At 41.2% G+C, this 15,206-nt stretch overlaps 1 protein-coding gene across 1 annotated transcript in view; it reads right to left on the bottom strand.

Annotated features, from left to right (window-relative positions):
- The window catches only part of LOC118494560 (cilia- and flagella-associated protein 251-like), a 25,648-nt gene extending 11,893 nt beyond the window's left edge, over nt 1–13,755 (bottom strand). The window contains exons 1-3 of the mRNA XM_035998876.1: nt 13,468–13,755; nt 10,917–11,227; nt 9,764–9,935 (exon numbers count right to left, since the gene is read on the bottom strand). Of these exons, the coding sequence (XP_035854769.1) occupies nt 9,764–9,935; nt 10,917–11,227; nt 13,468–13,578 (594 nt within the window). The 5' untranslated portion in view covers nt 13,579–13,755. The remainder of the gene's footprint in view (nt 1–9,763; nt 9,936–10,916; nt 11,228–13,467) is intronic.
- Between the last annotated feature and the right edge of the window lie 1,451 nt (nt 13,756–15,206).

The following is a 15,206-nucleotide window of genomic DNA, read 5'->3' as shown; positions in this document are numbered from 1 at the left end:
AGTTGCTGAAGTGTCCTGGTGAGTTGCTGTCATTTACCAATGCAGCAACGAGCGCTGGAGCTAGTCTTCCAACAGCAGTGTATATTTACTGTCAGTGAATAGCACTGAGTGAAAGTCAAGGTTTTCTTTATATCTAGTGACAGTGGTCATGTCGTTAGTTCAGATAAGTACCGGTAATCTAACTAGATCTAGAAATAGAAGGCATCATGCTAGCTATGAGCTAACTTGCCAGTCCCACCTGTGAAATACCTCCCCCACCCCCCAAGATAATCCCTAATTAAATCTTTCCCCTGACGTTGTAAACACATGTCCGATTAGATATCCCACGTTTTGATGGTAGCCTACTAGCTCCATAACAACATGTTTGCCTAGAGTTTATTTCTAAGCGTTCACCTCTTCCTCCGGTGAAAAGTGTTGCAAACGTAGCTGCCTCCGCTAGTCTGTGTCGCTGTGTTTGGCAGGTGCTTGTGTGGGCGGTGCCGTCCCATGGAAACTGTGGTGGAGAGCTTGTACACACACACACACACACACACACACACACACACACACACACACACACACAGACAGGGTGGGTAGCACACTGCCATGAGTCCATGAGGCTAATGTCTGATGACTCCACATTGTCATTGTGATATTTTGTGATTACATTCTGAATCTGCAGCGTTTTCTGTCAGGTAAATCAGTCAGTAGTAGGCTATACAGAGGAGTTGCATATGAAGTGGTTTGGGGTCCTTCTGTAAGTAATTTTGGGGTACAATTTGGTTTTGATGAATTCTACAAGCAGCAATACCACAGGCCAAGCAATCGGCCCGTTCCAAACAGGCACATTTTCAACGGGCACTGCATTTAAAAACCAGGAAAAGACAACACTTTTTTTACGATTTTACGATATCCAAACTTTAATACGATATCTAGCTTCATATATATCGATGTCGATTTAATACCGATATATTGCCCAGCCCTAGTACTTACAAAGACAAAAAAAGGAATGATTTCATGCAAACAACTAAGTATAAAAAACAATGCAATAAACAGCACATAAAGACAAAACAAAATATGCAGCATGCAGAAACCACCACCAAATGAAATGACAGATATGAAGGAATATAACTACTACAACTAAAACAACTTACAACTGAAAGAAATACTCACAACTAAATGATTGGACCTGTCTGGGGGAAAAATAATTAGGGCCCGAGCGCTGACAGCGGCGAAGGCCCTATTGAAACTGAAGGAATTATTATTATTACGGCAAATTAATTGCCTTTTTGAGGGGCTTAACATACTCAAAAACTCAAAGCGTGGTGAAAATGTACGTATTTTATGGGTTTCGGGAATAGGCGCAGAAAAATGGCTTGCTAGCGCCCCCTACAAAGTTAAAAAAATTGAGCCCCTGCAGTGCGTTTAACGTAGACTCACGAAACCTGGTACACATATGTAGCATGTCAAGACGCACACAAAACTTCATTGGAGCCATACCCTTAAACCAACAGGAAGTCCGCTATTTGGATTTTAAAGTTTGAAATTAGTACGATTTTGGCCATTTCCACGTCGTACTCGGACAGATATGAAGGAATATAACTACTACAATTAAAACAACTAATCATGAAGGAAATACTCACAACTAAATGATTGGACCTGTCTGGGGAAAAATAATTGTAATTAGATTTGCTGCAGCGTGACTGCTGGGCTAGATAGAGGCTGACGGCCTCCTCCTTTGGAATTTGTTGGAATGATTTGGCGATGGGGGCGGGTGCACAGTCTGAGAAATTGGTGCTAACCTCTTGAAAAGCCTTGGGTGAGTTTGTGTAGCTCTCCCGAAGGGCCTCGATTAATAACGTTGCATAACCTGCAGACATAATAATAATGTTAAAATACTGTATACAGATTGCTGTCACTGACTACATGTCAAAATATGAACTGCATGACACTGCTTTCCGTATGAGGCCTTCTGTTTGATGGGACGCACTACATAGGCACCTTTTCTGAAACGTGGATATCGCACGCAATACTTCTCTGCACCATCGCTTCTACGGGCTGTCTCTCTGTCTGCATTACAGTTGTAATGTAGTGCTGCTAAGAGAAGCCTACAGAATAACAAATTTGAGAACACCTTTGAAACAACAATCTGGTGCGTGTATGATAAAATACGGCATTGTTATTCCATTGCACAGCAATGACCTGCTATACATGCCAAGGTATGAAAACCCAGTGTGCTTGGGCGCGAAGTGCAGGATGAGGGAGTGGAAGGCTTCAAGGGAGAAAGTCTGGTGCTGTGGAGACAGCTGTCTAACATCCTTCAGTAAGGATGTCTTGGTGATGAGACTTTCCAGTTTTACTGCTCCCATTGAGCCTGCAAAGACCAAGATAGGTTGGCAGGCAGGCAGACAGACACACAGACAGACAGAAATACAAATACACAAATAGATAGACAGTAGGGCTGTTGGAATGAATACCCAAAGTCAAATATAATTTGAATAGTAAAAAAAATCAGTACTATTCGAATGCTGAAATTACTATTCAAATGTAACTTTTTTTAATAAATATGTTGGCTAACTTTAGCCAATCTCCCTCTTCTTGCCTTGGCCTACCCGCATGTGTCACTCATGTCACGTCTTAAGAACAGTTTTCTCTGTTGATTTGTGTTTGTCGCTGTGTACTCGTGGTGGAAAATGAATGTAAACAAAGTTGCTTGCAGATCCCCTTCAAGGCCAGGCTAATGTAAGAAGCCCCTCTAGTGGACAGAACGTGTAACAACAACCACATGCTTGTAGTGGCAAACACAGAGCATACTCCTGAGTAGTGTAGTACATATGATTGGAGAAGGCAGGGGTGTCATGGTCGTGGATGTCCTGAATGTGATTTGTCAAGCTTCTCCATTTGGCCTCCATCACAGCTGGGTTGCCATCTGGGGTTGAGGCTGCAGTCCAGTAAAGGTGGTTGACGATGGCTGGCCTCCACAACAGTAGTTGGTCACACTGTCTGTCTTCTGACCTAGATATGTAAATAAAAAAAAAAAGAGTAATCAACAGTGGATCAGGATTGAATATAGAGTAAGTACTGTACACTACCGATCAAAAGTTTCTTGTTTTCAAAGGAAACAAACATGACCCTGCATAGAAAAATAGCAAGCAGGACATGATGACATTGTCAAAGTAAGAAATAATCATTTTAATCGAAATGATGTACTTCAAATGTTGCCTTCAGCTGACCTTAGGCATTCTAGCGGTCACTTTTTCTAGGTAATCTGATGGTCCCCAAGACCCTCAACACTGCCTCCACTGTGGTTGACACAGGGGGACAAGCAGACTGCCGAGAAAAAGTGACAGCTAGAATGCCTAAGGTCAGCTGAGTACATTTACTCAAGTACTGTAATTAACTCAAGGTGATTGTACTTTACTTGAGTATTAAATATTGTGTACAGCATTTATATAATTAAAATAACATGGACATATAAGGAGAAATTACAAAATATAGATTCATTTAAAGCATTTTTATTTATTTTTCCACCAGACTTAATTAAAACAGAAATGTTGTCAGACACTTAGAATAATAATCTGAGTCTGTCAGTGGCAAAAACAGAACTTTTAGTGGACATAAACGTTACGTTTTGTGTCTTTACTTTCAGTCTGAACAGACCTCAACAGATTTAAAACCACATTCAGTCACAGAAAATACAAACAGAGAATATGAAATGTCAGACAAAGATTATTAAATGAAAATCCACAAAGGAAGATAATATGATGGTAAACTACAAAACAACAATAACTGGAGAGCATACAATTACAAATGGCCAACTTCCAGTATGTCGGTAATGATGAGAGGAATGTTTGCATGGCCTTCCATGCATCAGGGTGTGCTTATTAAACTCACATGGACCAAATCGCTGTATAGTCTCGTTATGGTTTTGCGCCAATTTTTGGGAGTTTTGGAGTATATAAGGGCGTCAAAAATGTGTTCAAAGGTTAAAACAAATAAGATGGCCCTATAGAGCAGCCATGACACATCTATGCCCAAATGTGAAAGCAGCCCGAAGAAATTAAGAATTTGAACATTGCTGCAACATTTTGATAGTTTGTGCATCCTAAAGTCCTTAAACATGTATTCCTAAAATGAAAATTAGACTGACTTCCTGTAAAAAAAAAATGTAATATGTTACTAAAGATGAGAACAAAGTTTTTACCAAATTTCAAACATGCCTACGTTTTCCAACTGAAACATCTTTAAACCTCTTAACGTTTAGGCAGAGCAGCCTATGTCATCTTTCATCAGAGAAATACTAAATGGTCGCCTTTGGGCTTCCCCCTCACACTGTGGGTACATTGAGGTAAAACAGCTTCAACATTAGCATAGAAAAATCACTAAAAATACGTAAAAAAACCCGTCAAATGAACGTTGAAAAAAGTGTAAAATCGAGTGTTTTGAGGAAAGGCAGAAAACCGTCCAGCTGATCCAGGATAACATCCATGCTGTTCAGAAGATAAAGTTACTGCTGGTCAGCCTTCAATGTGGAGAGAAGATCAGAATATAACAACACAGCTATCAGGGCATGAGGAGGAGGCAGGAGGAAACAGCTTGGCTCTCAAACATCTTCACTACGAGGCAGTGTGAATGAGCTGGTGACTTTTAAGGTTACTACTCTGAGAAAACATTTTCCCACATTGTTCACACCAGTACGGCTTCTCTCCAGTGTGAACACGTCGGTGCCTTTCTAGGTTACCACTGTGAGAAAAGGTTTTAGCACATAAATCACAGCTGTAAGGTTTATCTCCAGTGTGAATGCGTTGATGGCTTTTAAGGTGACTACTCTGAGAAAAAGTTTCTCCACATTGTTCACACCAGTACGGCTTCTCTCCAGTGTGAACACGTCGGTGGCTTTCTAGGTTACCACTGTGAGAAAAGGTTTTAGCACATAAATCACAGCTGTAAGGTTTATCTCCAGTGTGAATGAGTTGATGTGTTTTTAGGGTACTCTGTAGTGTGAAAGCTGCCCCACATTGATCACAGCTGTGTAGATTCTGTCCAGTGTGAACTCTCTGATGAATCTTTAAATATCCAGATGTTGTGAAGGATTTGTCACAGTGCTGACAGTGGTGATGTTTGGGTCCCTCTCCTCCTCTACGTTTCTATAACAACAAACAAACAAAGAGAGTTGGTGAAAAACCTTCTTTAAACCCTAGACTTGCTCTCAATCACAATTTTCACTCATTTCATACAATACATTTATGAAAATGTGTGCCGGTTGCAGACATGTTATTAGGAAGCAAATGTACTCTTCATAACTTTCAAAAGTTCTGAAATATTCAAAAAAATTTTGGCAAGTTTCCCCATTCAAGTGAAGTCAAGTTTATTTATATAGTACGTTTAAAACAACCAGAGTTGACCAAAGTGCTGTACAAATTGAAGTCCACGGCACAACAAGTAAAATCAAAGCAAAATGAGTCATACAATAACACAAATAAAAATAAAATAGCAAGAAAAGCAAGAAAATACAGTACAACATGTAAGAATAAAAGAATGGGGACAACTTAAAAACTAAAACATTTGCACACTCTTCAGTTTTACTTTCAGTTAGAAATTCCATGGTAACTTTAAAATAACACAAACCTTTCATACATTCTGGGCATTTTTCAACATTTAAATCCCATTCAGACCTTTTGAAATACATACATTAATTTGATGTCAAAATAAAGGTAAAGTTGGTTGCAGACATGTCACTATGGAAGCCATCGGGCTCTAATAACCTCAGTAGTGTGGACGTGAGGTGTAAACATAGCTAAGGTTATTTAATTTAAAAACAAAACGTAGTAGTAAAATGTAAATGTAGCCCAAGTCTCATGTTAGTAGCATGTTAAAGGGGTGATAGAATGCAAAACCGAGTTTACCTCATAGTCATAGTTGAATTACGACAGTTTGGTGGGTAAAATAGGCGTACATAGTAGGGCTGGGACGATTCGTCGACACAAATAATTTGCGTTGATGCGTCATGCGTAGAAATCTAAAAAAAAACATAGCTGCCTCCAGTAACAGCAAAAGTATGGATTCCTCGCAAGTTCAACAACACGTTGAGAAAAAAGTTCACACACGGTCTTCTAAAGTGTGGGAGTATTTTACTCTTAATGCCAACAACAACGTGGTAGTCTGTAGACTTTGTAAAATGATCCCTGAGTCAGGATAACAGCAGAAAAACACCGTAAGTTCTGCTCACCTTTTTGTCCCTTTCCCTCCCAAGTAGAGTTTAGATTCTCTGTCCGAGCCCGAACTTGACCCACGGGCCAGGTCCGGACCGGGCCCTTGATCAAGCATTTGTGTTTTTTTTAATCATTACTTTATCAGCCTTATTGGGTGGAGAGAAAGCTATGCCTCTCCAGCTTCTCCCGTAGCTCTGGGTATATGTCCTGCACTGACTTGAGTATGAGGTAAACTGGGCTAAATCGTGTCTCCCCCATCTGTAGAACTGTCTTCCATAATTACGCAACCAGGTCAGATTGTTTCAGATATCTCACGAGCCCTTTATAACGGCAGTTATAACAGCCCACGTATTAAAAAAATTGTCGGGATTCTGGCTCATAATTCCAGTTAATGTGTCAAAAAAATCAAGCCCACCCCGCTATGACTTAACATTAAGCATCATCAAACACTGTCAGTCAGCAGTGTTATTCTTTTGGTTTACCATCATCATGAGTGACCCAATCGATTACAGACTATTATTTTATTACTATACTACTGTTATATTAGACACTCTGCAACTTGCCTTATGCTGGATTTATTTGATACATCTGATTTCATATGTTGCTAAAATTGCACTTTTTTTACTGTAAGATTAAAGGGAGAAGAGCTTGGAACTTAAACAAGAGCTTATTCATTATTTTACCGACTACTGTTAAAGAAAGCAAACACAGGCTACTCTTTTTGCACTTGCTCTGTTTACTTTAAGCTTTTATTTTTGTTTTCCTCCTGAAAGTGACTTTATTTTATTGTTGGATCTGGCTTCAGGTTACACTACAAATACATTTTACTTGAACAGTTCAGTGTTAAACAATTTTAATAAATAGAGACTTGAACCTTATTGAAATTTATTTTGTGTAAATTGTTAATAATTGAACAATGGGAAAATAATCGCTAATTAAAAAATGAATTGTTAGATTAGTCGACGAATCGAAAATATAATCACTAGATTAATCGTTTAAAAAATAATAGTAATAATAGTAATAAAAATAGTTTCTAATAAGTAGAACCTCAAAGTCCCATTGACACCTCTTTCCTCTGCAAATCTCACAATTTGAAACTGCTGCTGAAAACGGGCGAATGTCAACAAAGCTCATAGTTGACGTCAACTCGGTGGCTGTACCTTATTTGGCTCTAGTCTGTACCTTTGTCACGCTCCAAAATGTACATACAGACCACTGGTCTGAGACCAGCTGGTGTTGTGAATGTAGGTCGCGCAGATCTCAGACAATTTATACATTGTTCATCTGCTATTTCATCACTAAATTCACTTCTGAGACTTTTTTATGCGAGAAATCAACTATGTAGAGCTCAAAATGGGCCGTTTTACAAAAATGTATGGCTAATTGCAAATTTGGTCTGACTGTGTCAGAGTTCAGAAGCTCCACAGTCTGACGTGACAGCCGGCCGGTGCCTGCCGGGGTCTCTGTCTTGCCGGTCGGCCTGTCCACCTTCACAGACCCGCTGTGAGCTGGCTGGACCTCTATCAGGAGACTCACGGACAAGAGGTGTTTAGTTCCCCGATCGTTTGTTTAAATAACTCAACACACATATCCATTATAAGATTAACTGGAACCTGTGGTTTGTCAAAGTTATAATGCTCCACAAGAGATTGCGGCGTAACAAGCTCGCTGACCGGGCTATCACTCAGACACACTGGCCAGGGAGCAGGCAGAGGAGAGGGAGAGCAGTCTGTAAATAAATTAAAACATGTATATTAGAGCTGTCAGGCTTCCTCTCTCGTACCATTCAAATTTCATTTGTTATTTTTTTTTAAAATTCAAATAATATTCAGTAGATACTGCATACTGCATACCACAGTCGTCTGCAGTATGCAGTAGGTGATTTGGAAAACGGCCACAGTGTAAGGAGCCTGTGTTTTACTGTCCCAGCACACTGGGGTCTGGCAGATTGAAAGTTTCTCACAACTACAACAGCTTCTTTTTTTAAAGAAAGACTCATATAAAAAAGGGAAAGGTGGTGCTGAGGAAAAAAGGGATTGTGTTGCTCTGTTTGTGTTTGTGTGTGTGTGTGTGTGTGTGTGTGTGTGTGTGTGTGTGTGTGTGTGTGTGCGTGTGGTGGCGGGGGGGACATGGAGACGCGGTGTGCACAGAGGGGAGGAGCTGTGTCTGTGTGTGTGTGTGTGTGTGTGTGTGTGTGTGCTTCGCTCGTTGTAAACCAACCAATCAGCGTGCAGCTCATCTAAATATTCATGAGCATACCATATAAGGGAGAAAACCTCTCATTTCACTCTAGGTCTATTTCACAGGGCTGCATTAGGGCCCATAGAACAGCACCCGGGCCATTTTCAGCCCAACCAATGTTACATACCCTATTAGGAGACCTTAAGGAACAGTGTGAAATACCCTATATAATCATTCTATCACCCCTTTAAATAGTGTTACAGGCTTACAGAAATGGTTTGTTACCAAGTTATTGTTTTTGTTTTTTCCAACCAGAGGGGTATTGCACAAAAGTAGAATTTATAAATCCAGGATAACCGATAAAGCGAGGCTTGACCTAGTCTGATCAGAGCAGCCTGGTGTTGTGTGTTTCACAAAGGAGGAGAGACTAGGTCGAGTCAGGCTGAGGAGGAGAGACTAGGTCGAGTCAGGATGAGGAGGAGAGACTAGGTCGAGTCAGGCTGAGGAGGAGAGACTAGGTCGAGTCAGGCTGAGGAGGAGAGACTAGGTCGAGTCAGGCTGAGGAGGAGAGACTAGGTCGAGTCAGGCTGAGGAGGAGAGACTAGGTCGAGTCAGGCTGAAGTAATTTGGATAGATGAGTGTTCACGGCTTTCCTCAACAGACCGTGATAACAGATTTCCTGATGCTAAAATGGAGAAAACGCGTTGTGCATACTTTACACAGAGTGAGCAGCAGCTTCTTATGGAAGTTTGATGAAGTGAAACACATTATTAGTAAAGAAGAAACACGGCCGCTGTAATGAAACAGTGAGAGAAAGTGTGGCAGACGATCGCGGACCGCCTGAATGTGTAAGCAGCCTAAAAATATACATTTACTGACCACTGCTCTGAACTGAAACATCATAATCATACCATTCAAGGAGTTAGGCTACTAATCATTTACACAAATTAACAGTTGGAGCTAGGGCTGCACAATATATCGTAAATGGTGCGTTAACTAAACCTCGTGGTGCATTCAAAGTTATTCTAAAATACCCTTTTCTCATCTGTTTTTGTCGTTTAACAGCAATTTACTGGTGAAATAAGTTATTATTGTTATGTTATTATTACTTTTTTAATAAATCATTTAAATTCCTCCCTTTTTGTGCTGATCCGAAAAATGTATCCGATCTGTGACTCAAAACCGTGATCCAAACTGAACCGTGAGTTTGGTGATCCATTGCACCTCTACTATTTTACATGTATGTATATGCATGTGCATATTGCAATGTGGAGAGTCATTTCTATATAAATCCTAAAAGACATTTGTGAAACCCTCTGTGTGCATTCATTAATATTGAGATTAGATTTCTGGGACTCTTCAGTCTGGAGTAACCTCTTTCCTTCACTCACCTCCTCCTTCTTCCTCTTGCTCCCTCGCTCCTCTGAGTCTCCCGAGGCCTCACTCACAACTTTCCTCTTGCCCTCCTTCTTTTTCTCCTCCTTCTCCTTGTGTTTCTGCATGTACTCTGCGATAAGGTCGGGGCCGTCCAGGTTGTCTTGAGGCTCCCATGTGTTATCCTCACTGGAAAGGTGAGTGTGACAGAAGAAAATCTCCTCAGACTTTGTTTTTAGGCTATACATTTTCACTCTAATTACTAATTTGTATTATTCCTTTGTTCTATTGCCATTTTGTAAGGTTATTATAGGTCTGCAACTTAGTGTCAAAATACCAAACCTTCAACTTTGAGGGCATGATACAATGCCAAAATTTATGCTGTAGATCAGCGGTTTTCAATAAGTGAGGCGCTCCCCTCCCCTCGGGGGCCGCCAAAAATCCACAGGGGAGGTAAGACACGCAAGAAAAAATAACTCTGTATGCAGCTCTATTGATATCGGTAATTGTGCGTGCGTGTATTAGCTTTAAAATGCGTTGTTTCCTTGTTTCAAGTAAACAGAAGTCAGCATTAAGGGAGGAGACAGGACCCAGCAAAAAACGTAGGAAATATGATCCTGGGTACTTAAAGTTAGGTGTCACCTGGTCGGGGTCCGAGGCTGCACCTCTGCTGCAGTGTGTGGTCTGCAAGGAGGTGCTAGCAAATGACAGCACCTCCACCTACTTGTGTGAGTGTGGGTTTTCCGCACTGACCCTGATTAAAAACAAATACAGATCAAGGCTGCCGGTGGAGGACGACTTGCGTTTATTCTCTCAACACCTCTGCGCATCAAAAGCCTCATTGTTCCCACTGATTAAACTGAAACTCAAAGTTGTGTTGTCTTGAATGCATCGGTTGGGCCATAGAGTTGATGCTGCTCTTGTAGTGCAAATTATGTGAATGGTGCATTTTGTTTGTTGTTTAAATCTGAGGTTTTATGTTCGTTAAAAAATGTGATGAAAATATGTGAATCTGTTTGATCTGATATCATGCCTTCAATGCAGTCTACCTTACCTACTCTAAGGGGAGGCTCATATTCACCCAATTTGAAAACCTCTGGTGTAGATTATTTGCAAATTGTATCTCAGGACCAAGAACACCAAGTATTAATATTATAGACTCATACTTACTCTGAGAACCCCTTCCATTTCAGCAGAAACTCTACTCTTCCATTTACCACTCTGTGGTCCAAAATCTGCTCCACCTCATACTCCTCCTCTTCCTCCTTCACTGCTGCTGCAGCTGCAGGAGGTGCTGCAGACTGCTCCTCCTCCTCTTCCTCCTCCTCCTCTGCTGCTGCAGGAGGTGCTGCAGGCTGCTCCTCCTCCTCTTCCTCCTCCTCCGCTGCTGCAGGAGGTGCTGCAGGCTGCTCCTCCTCCTCATCGGCCTTCTTGCCCTTCTTTCCTCCTACGGTCGCCAGCTTGACGTCTGCTGAGGGCTCCTTTGGTAGACCCAAGGGGGAAACATGCAGAGATAATAGCCGCTTTCTGACCAAGTAGTTACAGGAACGTAGTTATAGGAAAAGTCCACTTCTAAACAGATCTACTAACTACACACCCCCAAAACCGTTTTTTTCCAATTGCATTCGCACTGGCCAAGTGGCCATAGGGACTGGTAGGAGGGGTAAGGGAGTGATGCAAGCACGGCAACGGTCTTTATAGCTTTAAAATCTGAAAAGAAATACACCAAAAAAAGTATGAACTAAATACTAAATCTAATGTATATAGCATATTTGTCATAATTTAAACAAGTCTCCCGAAGAGAAACGGGTATCTCTCTCTCTCCCGCCTCTGCCTGCTGCGCTGTGGACGTGTGTGTGTGACTGTGTGTGACTGTGTGTGTGTGTGTGTGTGTGTGTGTGTGTGTGTGTGTGTGTGTGACTGTGTGTGTGTGTGTGTGTGTGTGTGTGTGTGTGTGTGACGGCCGGCCAGAGATGTTCACAAGTCATTTTTTGGAAGTCCAAGTCAAGTCTCAAGTCTTTGAGGGGCAAGTCCAAGTCAAGTCTCAAGTCTCTGGCCATCTGATCTGTCCCTAACACTGTATTGTTAAATCTTATGAATTCAAAGCATGTCCTGTAGCTACCATCAAGACAGTACAGTATCAAAATCAGTTGTGGGATGACTTTATGGGGTCTACTTAACACATCCCTCTAGCCCTCGGACTTGGTGAAATATTAACCTAAGTCTGTCACATCATATGGATACAACTATAAAGATACAATGAGCCTGTTCCCAACATTAGCACAACACTTTGCGATGGTTAGCTTGTTACCTGTGGTGATATATGCTAAATGTAACGTCTCTTTCACTCAAAAAAATGTCTAACGTCGAAGTGAAAATCAAGAGAATAGTGGCAGCGCCACACCAGTTACAGAACAACATGCATCTCAGTGTCAGTCCAAATTACGCACAATAAGCAGTTTGAACTCACTGATTTAATGCCATTTATTTTCTAAGTGTTAGTACGCTCAGTGAAACTGAGTCCAGCGCGAGGGAGATCCGACTCAGAGGAGGAGAGGTTAGTGAGGCCAGCGTCTCAACGGCAGGTGACAGCGCGCACGGATCCGCTGCACCACGCATGGATGAAATAATGAAATAGTAAATAGGACTACCTTAACAGAAATATGTGCAGAATTAAAACAGTCAAGACGGCCCAGTGTTTGGTGGACCGGGTACACCTTGTTCACTTAATAGCCTACAAATCCTCCACAGGATCAATTACGCATCACATGAGTTTGCCCACCCGACACAGCGTTTGTTCCTGGGGAGATGGATCCGTGTGTCCCGCCTCCTGTGCACCATGGATGTCTGAGCCTCAGCAACCACTAACTATAAAGATACAATTGGCCTGTTCCCAGCATTAGCACAACACTTTGCGATGGTTAGCTTGTGACGATATATGCTAAATGTAACGTCTCTTTCACATTATCGTGTGAGTGACCGACCTATTTGGGTGCGTTTTGAGATGCCTGATGAAGTTCGACGTTGTTGATCCGGTGCCACACACCTTGCATTTAGCTGTTGGCTTACTGCCACTGTTTACCAAGTTATTGAAAGCAAAACTAATGACAAAAGGCACAACTCCGGGAGGACTTGGTGTCGCCATGTCAATGTATTTTGTTTTATGTGAGTGCGCGCACATAAGGCATAATGCATGCGTTACGTTGCACATTATGGCAAAGGGCAGGGGACATGAGGCTCGTCATACATTTCCCCAACGTATATGCGACAATAAAAGAAAATAGAAATACATGAATGAATTTAGATTTAAAAGCAATAATTGCATGAAAACATGTTGTTGACGAGTCTCGAAGCTTGTAAAATACCCTTTTCTTATCCGTTTTTGTTGTTTAAAAGCAATTTACTGGTGAAATAAGTTATTATTGTTATGTTATTATTACATTTTTAATAAATCATTTACATTCCTCCCTTTTTTGCACTGATCTGAAAAAGTGATCTGATCTGTGACTCAAAACCGTGATCCAAACTGAACCATGAGTTTGGTGATCCATTGCACCTCTACTATTTTACATGTATGTATATGCATGTGTATACTGCAATGTGGAGAGTCATTTCTATAAATCCTAAAAGACATTTGTGAAACCCTCTGTGTGCATTCATTAATATTGAGATTAGATTTCTGGGACTCTTCAGTCTGGAGTAACCTCTTTCATTCACTCACCTCCTCCTTCTTCCTCTTGCTCCCTCGCTCCTCTGAGTCTCCCGAGGCCTCACTCACAACTTTCTTCTTGCCCTCCTTCTTTATCTCCTCCTTCTCCTTGTGTTTCTGCATGTACTCTGCGATATGGTCGGGGCCGTCCAGGTTGTCTTGAGGCTCCCATGTGAACCCCTTCCATTTCAGCAGAAACTCTACTCTTCCATTTACCACTCTGTGGTCCAAAATCTGCTCCACCTCATTCTCCTCCTCTTCCTCCTTCACTGCTGCTGCAGCTGCAGGAGGTGCTGCAGACTGCTTCTCCTCCTCTTCCTCCTCCTCCTCTGCTGCTGCAGGAGGTGCTGCAGGCTGCTCCTCCTCCTCTTCCTCCTCCTCCGCTGCTGCAGGAGGTGCTGCAGGCTGCTCCTCCTCCTCATCGGCCTTCTTGCCCTTCTTTCCTCCTACGGTCGCCAGCTTGACGTCTGCTGAGGGCTCCTTTGGTAGACCCAAGGGGGAAACATGCAGAGATAATGATACAAGGGTTAGAAGAACTAATGGGAGGTGGGAGTGAATTATAGTTCACCATGTTTTACTATATTAAAATGTTCTGTTTGAATGGAGAAAATGCAAGGGCTGATGAGGTGACCAATCCATAGGACTTCAGAGTGTGAAGTATCTCCTGCATTAAAACTGAAATAACTACTAAAATGTAAGCCACAAATATCATTAACTGGAGCTACAAGCTACAGCACAGTAGCCTCAATCAACAACAGTTCATTTACCAGAAAATCTCCAGATGTTCCTCTCCTTGCAAAACTCAGTTCGTTTTGGGAAACAACAACAAACTTTGAGCTAATGAGCTACACGCTGAAAATGGCAAGTTTTGAAAAATGTTTTGATCGTGCAACAAGGCAGGCCTGGTTGGTTCTTTTGGGGAATAATTGTAAAGATTTACAAACAATATGTTTAACGTTACACCATTTTATATCTAACTGGGATGTTTTGGGACTGATTGTGGCAGGATTGCTGCAGACGAAGTAATGTTACACAGAGTGATACACTGGTAAGAGCTAATGATGTTTAGCCATGTATGCAGCTAATTTAAATAGCTCACTTTACCGTATTGTGTCAACAGTTAACTTCATTTTATATTACATGTGGCTAGGGTTGGGTACCGTTCACATTTTTACCGGTACCGGTACCGATACCTGAAATTTGGTTCCGGTACCCAACAGTACCTTTTTTCGGTACTTTTACTTTGTAAAAAAACTAAAAAATTAATTTCAGTTGTAAAAATAATTTCAAAGCTATTTATCCTAGAGTAACTTCGCTCCGTCCGAACCTCTGTGTGTGTGTGTGTGTGTGTGTGTGTGTGTGTGTGTGTGTGTCTGTGTGTAATAATCTGATGCATTTTGTAATAACAACCTGAACCCAGTATGTAATAATATATCTAATAAATGTCTCTGGTTTTTGTTATAAATTATTACATGACGCTGAGATTTTTTAACAGTAATGTAAAATGGTGCATTATGTAACGTTAATAACAAACAAAATGGAGTTGTTTTTTTCAAACATTGTTTTTTATTCATTTATGAATTCTAGCGTGAATCATAGTGACTCAATAATAATGATAAAATCAACCTGTTGTTCAGTAGATTAGTATTACCTTTCATTGGTCAAAACACGTCAAGAAATGATTATTTAACCAGTGTGTTGTCTTCACCGTCGGCCATCAACTTGTCATTTTCTTTTTATGGAACTTTTTC

The sequence above is a fragment of the Sander lucioperca genome, unplaced genomic scaffold, assembly GCF_008315115.2.
Source record: "Sander lucioperca isolate FBNREF2018 unplaced genomic scaffold, SLUC_FBN_1.2 Unpl_38, whole genome shotgun sequence".
Taxonomy (NCBI): Eukaryota; Metazoa; Chordata; class Actinopteri; order Perciformes; family Percidae; genus Sander; species Sander lucioperca.
This window is presented reverse-complemented; position numbering and strand designations above follow the sequence as displayed.